The 10,175-nt window shown below is 53.5% G+C and overlaps 4 protein-coding genes across 5 annotated transcripts; 2 read left to right on the forward strand and 2 right to left on the reverse strand.

The window, feature by feature from the left end:
* Positions 1–19: 19 nt before the first annotated feature.
* On the reverse strand, positions 20–4,414 carry KVP18_003463 (uncharacterized protein; the record flags this gene model as incomplete). 2 transcript variants are annotated; one of them, XM_067955224.1, is made up of 2 exons in its annotated part: positions 20–3,760; positions 3,794–4,414. In XM_067955224.1, 2 exons carry the CDS (start codon positions 4,412–4,414, stop codon positions 20–22), a joined length of 4,362 nt encoding a protein of 1,453 aa, XP_067805703.1. The 2 variants fall into 2 exon arrangements, with proteins under 2 accessions (XP_067805703.1, XP_067805702.1); XM_067955223.1 differs by having other exon boundaries at positions 20–3,766.
* Positions 4,415–4,586: 172 nt separating this feature from the next.
* Positions 4,587–5,528, reverse strand: KVP18_003462 (uncharacterized protein; the record flags this gene model as incomplete). The annotated part of the gene is made up of 1 exon (XM_067955222.1): positions 4,587–5,528. One exon carries the CDS (start codon positions 5,526–5,528, stop codon positions 4,587–4,589), a length of 942 nt encoding a protein of 313 aa, XP_067805701.1.
* Positions 5,529–6,112: 584 nt separating this feature from the next.
* Positions 6,113–6,700, forward strand: KVP18_003458 (uncharacterized protein; the record flags this gene model as incomplete). The annotated part of the gene is made up of 1 exon (XM_067955218.1): positions 6,113–6,700. The coding sequence occupies one exon, from the start codon at positions 6,113–6,115 to the stop codon at positions 6,698–6,700; it is 588 nt and encodes a 195-aa protein (XP_067805697.1).
* A 42-nt stretch (positions 6,701–6,742) lies between these two features.
* Positions 6,743–9,875, forward strand: KVP18_003456 (uncharacterized protein; the record flags this gene model as incomplete). Its single annotated transcript, XM_067955215.1, has 2 exons — positions 6,743–9,351; positions 9,380–9,875. 2 exons carry the CDS (start codon positions 6,743–6,745, stop codon positions 9,873–9,875), a joined length of 3,105 nt encoding a protein of 1,034 aa, XP_067805694.1.
* Positions 9,876–10,175: the final 300 nt, after the last annotated feature.

The following is a 10,175-nucleotide window of genomic DNA, read 5'->3' on the forward strand; positions in this document are numbered from 1 at the left end:
AATCATTGAGACACAAACGCTACTCCAACTCCATCACGACCTTAGCGAATCCAGCAGTGTTGTCCTTCTGACTGAGAGGCACTTCACACTCAAATTTCCGCTTGAACTCGCTCGCGAGCCGCGAGGGATCAAGCGATGCGGAACCGATAAGCTTGTCCTTCAGAGGGGATTTATGCCAAACGTCCATCCTCAGCTGTTTGACTCTCTTGTCAAACGCGAGACGGAACGTCGCGGAAGACTCATTGAATTTAAATTGGTTCTTCACCGGACTTTTTTCGGCACAGTCCCCTCTGAGGTCGGTTCGGCCGTAAGAAACTCGGATGTAGGGATTGTTGGAGATCGAGCTCACGTTAGGTAGATCTCGCAACGAGAGAACTCGGATGCGCACACCTACAGGAGCAAAACGCTCAACAGATGTGGACCCCCCCGTCTCCTGTTGGTTCTGAGAAATCATGGACTGTAGCATGTCAGGGGAGAGGGTGGCGGTCACGGAGGCATTGAGCTTCTCCTTTCGTCCCTTATAGCAGTAGGGCGCGGCGATAATCCGGCGGGAGAATCCAACTTGCAGCGCAATTAAAGCCTTGTGGCCATCACACATCACATCCAGCAGCTGGTCATACTTGGAGAACCCACCTCTGAAGAAAGGCAACAGATCCAACTTCGCTTTAGCAACCACGACACCCTCATTTTGAAGCTGGAACCGTACGATACGGCAGTTGCCAGCTATGGGGTAGGTAAATACAGAAAGGACGTCCTCGCCATCCACAGCCTCCGACTCCAATGTATCTCCAGCGTACCTCACAAGCACCTGTCTGGGGCCCACTACCGGCAGATCCTGAACCTTGCGAACCACTATGCGGAGTCCATGCCACTTAGTCCTAGCAGGCATTACAGGGTCGTTGTCTGAGTCTGATGCCGGCTCAATAACCGGGGAGGGGGGAAGTGATGCAATGGATTTTTTGGACTTCTTGCAGGATGAAGAAGAGGATGAAGAAGAGGATGAAGAAGAAGATGAACTCTTGGTTTTCTTGGCCTTCTTAACAGGGATGGACTTCTTACTCTTTTTGGGTTTACTCGAAGACGAGGAGGAGGAAGACGAGTCCACGACAGCCCTTCCTGGATGAGTAACCTGCTTCGTTGAGGGCTGCACACGTACATGAACGTGACCAGACAACCGACCCTTGTCATTGATGACTGCGACCCAGCGTGAATGACGGGCATCCGAACCTGTGAGGAGCAGAGAGAGGTCGATGAAGCAGCTACCAAAGGTCTTCCTGGCCGTCAGGAACCGCAAGAGGACAAACCGGTGACCTTTCCAAGGAAAGCACAGCTGCTCATTGTAGAAGGCAGACCCATGAACGGTAGTTTGATAATCAGTGGTCGTGGCCTCGCCTCCAAGGGTCAGTTGGATCTTCACAGGTCTCTTTTGCCGGATCTCCTTTACGCTGACGACAGATATCTCCCAGCTGTTCCAACATGCCTTGTCTTCCACAAGTACTGCACCTCTATCGAATTCGTCAGAAGATTCAGACGACGAGTCCGCGATGTACGAGCCTATCATTGGCTTGGAGGCTGGTTGTATCATGGCAGTAGATATACGTACGCTTTCAATTTTCCGCTGAGCGTCATTATCAGAGACGGCGACGAACTTATTCAACTTGGAGTCCAGAACGGATGACATTTTTGCTCCTACGCTGATATTAGTCTGAGCTGCATTTGTGGTAGATGTCTGCTCATCCAGCAACACAGGCTTGTTGAGGTTGGAATCCAACACCGAAGAAAACTTCGTTCCGCAGGAAATGCGAGCTCCAGGAGATACAGGAGCGGTATCCAAACGAGTCACCCGAACTGGGCGACCAGACGAAGACGACGAAGACGAGGAGGACGAGGATTTGCGGGTAGAGTTGGGCTTTGCAGCCATTTCATAGAGATTGGACCAACGGAGGGAAGTGGAGTTGACAGCAGAGCTGCCCAAGGTCTGGGACTCCAGGATAGAGGCTCCGATTGAAGGATGGGAACTTTCCTTGGAGGCTCCGATTGAAGGATGGGAACTTTCCTCGGAGGCTCCGATTGAAGGGCGGGAAGTTTCCTTGGAGGCTCCGATTGAAGGATGGGAACTTTCCAAGATGGAGGCTCCGATTGAAGAATGGGAACTTTCCTTGGAGGCTCCGATTAAAGAATGGGAACTTTCCTTGGAGGCTCCGATTGTCTTGCCGGAAAGCCTGTCTGAGAGGTTCACTACCTCCACTGAAGAGGAGCTTGAGCTGCTCCTGGACTTGTCAACCGTAGAACACACGATCTCTGCATCTGACGAGCTCTCATCCGCTAGTTTCACTGGCATTTGGAAAGCCTCACGCTTATCAAAGAGCAGCATGCTGGAACCCACTGTATCTTGCTGCGACCGAGAAGGCCAAGGAGCGTGGAGGGAGGAGCTAGACGAACTGCTGTCTTTCCGAGTGCTGATGTTGATGGCACTTTCGGCGTGACCAGAGAGGTACAAAGAACCAGGAATTGCTCCGCTTTGGTTAACTGAGCTTACGTGGCCTTCCTCATCGATGACATTGATCACCGCCGTGGGCTGGGTATTCACTGCAGTTAAATCCACGGGGTTTGTCAGGAGCGCTCTCTGGACCTGGGTTTCCGACAGTTCAATGTTGACGGTGAGGAGGCCGACTCGTTTCAGACGGACCAGAGGATTTCTCAAGGGGATCTCCCCACCGAAATGCTTCAGCGACATCTTCAGGATGGTTTCGACGTTCACTTTAGCGACCGCAATTGGTTTTTGCTTGGTGGTTCCGTGGTTGGAGAAGACTGTGAACCGCACGAACTTCGCGTTGTGATAAGGCAGCATTATAATAGAGTGTAGGACTGGATCCGAGCCCATGGCTGTATTGCTGGCCACCTTGACGTCATTCCCAACAGCTAGGACGACCGTGACGGGAGTGTCAGCCTCCACTGGTAGTCCAGCAGCCCCTGAGACCACCACATTGAGTCCGCCGAAGGTGTGGCCTGCATAGATTGGAGAGAGTAGCGCTGATTTGCGAGCCAGCCTTCTCGGAGTGTTGTCGGACTCTGAACTGCTCTCGACGATTTGACGAGAGGAAGAGGAAGACGAGGAGGAAGAAGACGACGAAGAAGAAGAAGACGATCGAGATGACTCTAGGGTGTCAGATGACTGCTGTACAGAGAGTGCAGGCTTGTCAATGATGGACGCAGCAAGCGACAGGGCCACATCCACAGACGCGGCGCTGACGTTGATGGCTCCGAGGATGCTCTCCAATGGCAGCTGCCCATTGAACGCAGGGAGCTTGGCCTTGATCACAGACTTGAGGTCGAATGACCCAGTCGCGATCACCTGCTTCAGATGGCGGTTCACAATGGCGATTTGAATTGTTCTTTCGGAGGAATCCAGAGGGAAATTGAAGGTGGTATCCCACACTGGAGCGGGGCCTCGAGCTACGCGCGTCCTAAGTGACTTGCCTGCGTACTCGACTCGACAGAAGAGCCTGGAGTTAGCAGCGCTCAGCTGCTGTCCTCCTCGGACCGTCAGACTGAAAGAGTGCAGCTTACGCGCGTGATGACACGATGTTGAAGATGAGGAAGAAGAGGAGGATGAATCGCGGCGGGGAGAAGCCAATCCGGAGTGGGCGGGTGCAAGGGGGGATGGCTGCAGGCCAAACGCGGATCCCAGAAAGCTGCCAATCACCGACACGTTCTCGTTGGGTTTGACTCGGAGTACGGTGGTGTTGCCAGCAAGTTGCTGCGACTGTGTAAAAACCGCTCATCGGCCTACATTGACGATGAAGCTGCCTTGGGGGTTCATCAGCAACGTGGACCCTGAGGAACTAGGGTGGCTGGCTTCTAAATCAGTTCCCTCGGACGCCATCGAGGCATTTTGCTTTTTCACGAGATCCGCAAAGGAGACGCCGCCAGAAAGGTTGATGGACGTCACTGATGGGCCGGATAAGCGCTCAGCAGCCTTCTCAACAGCCATCTCAGCAGCCTTCTCAGAAGGTCTAGCGAAGTGCTGTCCCGCAAAGCTGGCGGTTGGCGCGCTGCAGACCCGTTTCACCTTCGCCCCCTCAACGACCTCCTCCGACAACTTAGCTTTCAGCTGTAAATTTCCGGAGGGTGTTAGGGGAAGGACACCAGAAACACCGCTGATCAGATCAAAATTGCTTATCTGACACGTGCTTATGACTTGGTCCACTTGGAGGACCTGAACCTCCACCCCCTGGTTGTGGTAGGCCATGCTAATCTCCCAGTTGAACTGTGGATTGTTGACGTTCTCTCTGTTGGGTGCCGTACGAATAGAGACAGGCCCAACCTTGACTCTCAGACTGACAGGTGATTCTCCCTTCACAGGCAACTCGCGGCCTTCCTCTATGAATAGACTGATGCTGTTCTGCGTCATTGACAGGCTAATGTCCTACGTGCGTCATTGAAAGATTGACAGGTTTTTGTTGGTGGGGCGATCGAGTTCAGTAAAATCTTGACCAGGGCGACACAGGACGCTTCGGAAGCGATGCCGAGGCCAACATTGCCAGCACGAGACCAGCAGGTAACACAAGTCTTGAGGAGGGACCTTACGGCTCCGGCGGAAGCATGAACATTGCAAGCACCAGAGTAACATTATCAGCTGCCCTCTTGTCGACCACAAGGTGCTCAACCACGTTTTTGCACAGCCGCCTGACATCCAGGTTGCCTTTTCCTTGCTGACTCGCCAGTAGGGCAATCTTGCTGGCAGCGTCTTGAGGGCTCCAAGATGACCACGCACCGTCACATCCCACTGCAATGCCGATGTCATCGGAGGTCAGTTGAACCTTCCTGACTGAGGGTCTACTAGACAAACCGAACTTCTTGAACGGCAAATCACCAATGCTGCGGGAGACAGCCAACTGTCCATTCAGTCTCCCTGCTTCTACTGTTCCGCCAAACGAGATAATCCTATCCTTCTCACTTGGAGGAAGCCAAGGCTTATGGCTGACGGATAGGGGTACGGCGTGGACGTCGACCGCTGTGGACCCTAAGGCTGATCGCCTCAGAAGATAACATGCTGAATCTCCCGCCGACGCGACAAATGCCATGGGTAATTTCGTTGCAAGCGGCAGAACAGCAACCACAGCAGTAGAACCGCTCTTAGCGTTGGGATTTTCCTCGCAAAACCGCGAGTCCAGTTGCTCAAAAGTCGTCCGAAACGCACGACGAACTGCGGAGTCGTCTCCAAACTCGAATGCCTCTCCTATCTGCGCCGCCCAAACCTCCAAAAACGTCTCTTGCAGGAAATTTGCAGTCCTTCCGCCGCCGTGGCCATCAAAAACCGCCAGCACACAACAATCGTTAGCTGCAGGAATGGCATGCATTTTGGACAGGCGGAGGCAAACCAGCTTTGTATCCTCCATGGTTTTTCGAATCCCACGGTCTTCTGCGTAGGCGCAGGAGACCTCCAGCCCGCCGGGAAGGCTGATGATGGTGCCAGAGTGTCTTTTTTCGGCTGGCAAGTCGTGAGACGGATGCGAGCGCTTCATATCGAGATTTGTACTACACGCGAGACGCGACGTCTGGGTTTCTGGGACGGCCGGGACCAGCTCCACTGGGCGGCGGCGGTAACGGGCTGAATGCCTGCGCCGCTGTGAACCCAAGATCAGTTCGTCCGGCGTCTCCTTCGAAGTAAGCGGTCATAGAGCGGAGCTGCTTCATGTGCGACAGCACCTTCTTCATTCGATGGTGGGTCTCTCTGTCTTCAACGACGGCCTGAAGTATGTGTGCAGAGTTTATGGGTGTCCCATCTGCTGACTCATGTGCAGCCCTTATCAGTCCGAATGCTGCATCTGCGGCGTGCTTCAAAACCAACTCCACCGATTCAGGAGGGGGTTTAAATTGTTCTAACGTGTCTTGAGAACGTATCTGTTGAGTTGGTACTTTTTGGAGAAGTATAGCCTGGATTAGCTGCTCCGCTGGATCTAGAATGTACACCAAGCTCACTCTCTTCCTTCAGCTGTGCCAGGTCCTGGGGACTGCAGGGACCTACTTCAGGTATTACCTGCTCAAAAGCCAAAATGGGGGCTCCATTGATCGCTGCTGAAAACGTTTTCGACATTTATCTATTTGAATGGCGCGGTTAGCAGACAAGCTGCCAGACTTCCGCAAAGAGAGCTTGGAGGTGGATCCAAAGGAGGTCCGACTAGGAAAGCGGCGCCTAGTCAGAAAAAAGCACCATACCTCAAGTTTTCTAAAAGCCAACTCTACTTTGGATCCTGTGCCACTACCGAAAATAGAGCCAGCCGAAGTCCTGGAGGCGGCTTCAAGGGAAATTCTCCAGACTTTAGGAGGTTATGAGGCACGCCTAAGAGCTCAAGGACACGTGCCTGTGAATAAACAGCGCTTGCTTCTAGGCCTGGATGGCGTTTATCACCGTATGACTGGACTCAGAAGACCACCGTTGGCGGTGTACCTCGCAAATGACTTAGACGAAGACATACGGAAATCTGCTGCGTACTGTGACATGTTGGGTCTTTTAGAGGCCACGGGCACTCCGATGTTTCCTTTCTTCTCGAGGAATCAGCTGAAGCGGATTTCGTCAACGTCTATGCGACATTCATGTGTCGCCATTATCAACTGCTCTGGCTGCGAAGGTGCGCTGTGCCGTCTGAAGGAGCTGTGGACACGCCGGCCTAAGAGCGTAGGGGTCAAGGTTTGAGTGCAGTGATGGTTATTCAACCGACCAAATCGCGATTTTCGTATGGAAACCGAGGACCCGAGGAAGCGGTTTCGCAAACAGAAAGCCGGCAAGAAGGTAATCAAGAAGAAGCAGAATGACGGGAGAGAACGGCACAATCCCAAAGCATTCACCTTCTCGGGCGGAGTCAATGCAGCTCGCCATCAGTATCTGCGGTCGGCCCAGGTGGCGGAGATGCGCTCGAAAGCCACCACATTGGATAAGACGCCTGACGTTGATCCTCCGCCGTACATAGTGGTTGTACAGGGGCCTAAGGGCGTTGGCAAAACGACACTCATCCAGTCCCTGGCAAAGCACTACTCCAAGCAGAGCGTAAAGCAGTGTGTAGGGCCCGTTACGTGCGTCTCGTCGAAGAACAGACGATTCACCTTCATGGAATGTCCCGATGACGTAGGGGCCATGCTCGACTTGGCGAAGGTCGCGGACCTTGTACTGGTTATGGTCGATGCCGCTTTCGGGTTTGAAATGGAGACCTTCGAGATGCTAAACATGCTCCAGGTCCATGGTTTTCCACGATGCATCGGGGTGTTGTCGAATCTGGATAAAATAAAAAACCAAGACAAGCTAACAAAAACGAAGAACAAGTTAAAGAAACGTTTTTGGCAGGAGCTCTACGACGGTGCCAAACTATTCTATCTCTCTGGTCTTGAGTTCGAGAAGCTCTACAAGAAACGGGATGTGCAGAACCTGGCCCGCTTCCTGGCGGTACAGAAGGTTAAGCCGCTGACGTTCCGATCTGCGCACCCTTATGTGTTACCTCTGACATTTGAGGACCACTCCGAAGACCTCAATACGGAAACGAAGGAGATTCATTTCTTTGGGTATTTGAAGGGCGCCCGGTTGAGAGAGCGACAACTCGTTCACTTACCCGGTGCAGGCGACTTCGAAATAAGTTCCATTGAGGCATGCAAGGATCCTTGCCCGCTTCCTGACAGGCAAGGCAGCAAGAGGGACGGGAATCGGTCCCTGCGGACATTGAAGGACACTCAACGCCTAATGTACGCGCCCAAGTCTGATGTGGGCGCTCTGCAATTTGATGTGGGGGGTGTAATGGTGGACATCGGAGACGTGAAGACCCCGTTCACTCGGGGTATTGTTGAGGATGAAGGGGAGTTACCACAGGCTGTGCAGCTTGTGAGGGAGCTGCAGGACAGCATGACGGTTCCGATTTCGGTGGGGCCACTGACTGTATCACGGCGTCGAGTGCGATTCGAGGATGATGAGGAAGTAAGCCCCAATGATGAGGCGCTGGCAGCTTCTGAGAGCGAGGAAATACAACTACAGAAGAGACATCGCGACCACAACGCACTTCCAACTCCATGTGCTGACGCAGAGTTTTGGCCTGAGCCGAAAGCCGAGTCTGAAGCTGACGAATCTGAGTCTGAGGAATCTATCCGCAGCGACAGTGATGAGGGCCTTTCGACTTCTCCGTTATTCGACATTCCGCCTGCGGCCGCAACCGTAGCCCGTTACCGTCATAGAGGCGAACTACCTGAAGGGTTCGCTTCTGAGAGGCTATATGCGCCAACCTTCGACGATGAAGCGTTCAAGGGGGCTTACGATGAGTCTCTAGAGGCATGTGTTGTGAACGACGACTGGCTCCTGGCCGTGCTAGCGTCGTCCTTCCCGGATATCACCGCCGAGCTCCCGTTGGGGTGCGAGGAGGTAGATGCTGAGTTGAAGGAGGATGTTGAGGTCGATCTCACAGTTGACATGCTCTTGTCAGAAACCAACATCGCTCTGATCAAGGGACACTTCTTCATCACGGGTGGATGGGTAGACGCTCCCATTCCCGACTCTGACAAATCTGCCGAACCTCCAACCGAAGAGGAAGTCGCCGCCGCGGATCGGCTTCGTGATCTAAAGCAGAAGCAACTCTTGGATGAAGCCCGTCAATTTAGCCTCAAGGAGGATGCAGCCTTCGTCATCGGCACTTTCGTGAGGATCGTCGTGACAAATGTGCCCTCTGAATGGGTGGCGCACCGACTGAAGCACCCTGAATGGCCTATGCTTCTAGGTGGACTTCTCCCCGGAGAGAGCAAGTACGGGATGGTTCAGTGCAGGTTTAAAAAACATCGTTGGGCTCCTAGAATTCTCAAGAACGAGGACCCCGTTTTACTTAGCGTTGGGTGGCGCCGGTTCCAATCGATTCCGATATATTCGATTGAGGATCGAAACGACGTTCGAGTGCGCATGCTGAAGTACACTCCTGAGCATCTCCATTGCTTGGCCAACTTCTATGGGCCTCTGGCGCCACCAAACAGTGGTGTGTTGGCCATAAGAACGTTTGACCAACGTGTACCCTACTACAGAATATCCGGTACTGGGAACATCCTCCAAACAGCTGAGAACTTCAAGATCTTGAAGAAGCTCAAGCTCATAGGTCGCCCCGACAGCATTAAGAAGCGTACGGTGTTCGTGAAGGGCATGTTCACCAGCGACCTCGAGGTCAGTAAGTGCCTAGGTGCTCGCCTTCAAACACCGTCAGGGATTCGCGGCGAGATCAAGAAGCCGATCGGCACTATTGGCAGGTTCCGCGCTGCGTTTGAAGACCAGCTCCACCCCAACGATCTTGTGATGTTGAAGTCATGGACCACTGTGGAGCCGAAAAAGTAGGTGGTGAAGGAAGACCTCACGCAGATTCTGCAATCCAGTGCTGGACCGTGAAGACTGGCGCAAGATCCGAACGATTTCGGAGTTGCGCCGTGCTCACCAGGTGCCCATTCCTCAGAAGCCAGGGTCCGCTTACGTCGGTAAGACGCTCGAACGCAAAGAGCGAGTTTTCTCGACTGCGAAGATACCGAAGAACGTGATGGTTAATCTACCCTTCGATGCTCGGGAAGTAGAAGTGCGAGAGAAGCGGGTGAAGGATAAGTTGGTGGAACAGGAGACTGCAGTGATGATGTCGGAGTTTGAGGCCAGAGTCAGCGGTTTGTTGGACGGGTTGAAGACGACGAAAGACGGCCATCTGAAGGCTCAAGAGGCGAAGAATAAGTCAAAGGCTGCTGCACGAAAACGACTCGACGCCAAGGCTGAAGAGAGACGAGGTGCGAAAGAGAAGGAGAAGCGCAAGAAGCGCTACCTAAAGGAGGGTCAGATCCTTGAAGCCCGTAGGAAGAAAATGCGTGCCAAGTGACTTCACTATAACAACCTCCTCTCAGGGGTAGACAACGACAAGAATATGCGTGCCATGGCTGCACTGCAACAACCGCCTCTTAGGGGTATGACGACGAAATCCGCATTAATCCGATGAGAGGATCAGATAGAGGATCAGATAGAGGTCGTGGCGGCAGTCGGGGTAGAGGTGGAGACCGCGGAGGCCGTGGTGGCAGTCGGGGTAGAGGTGGAGACCGCGGAGGTCGAGGTGGCCGAGGCGGCGCACGAGGTGGCCGTGGCGGCGGAAAGGCGATGGTGGTTCCCCACCGACACGAAGGCT

Source organism: the organism of the source record quoted next (assembly GCF_019968955.1).
Source record: "MAG: Porospora cf. gigantea A chromosome Unknown PgA_NODE_92_length_42069_cov_336.395, whole genome shotgun sequence".
In the NCBI taxonomy this organism is placed as follows: Eukaryota; Apicomplexa; class Conoidasida; order Eugregarinorida; family Porosporidae; genus Porospora; species Porospora cf. gigantea A.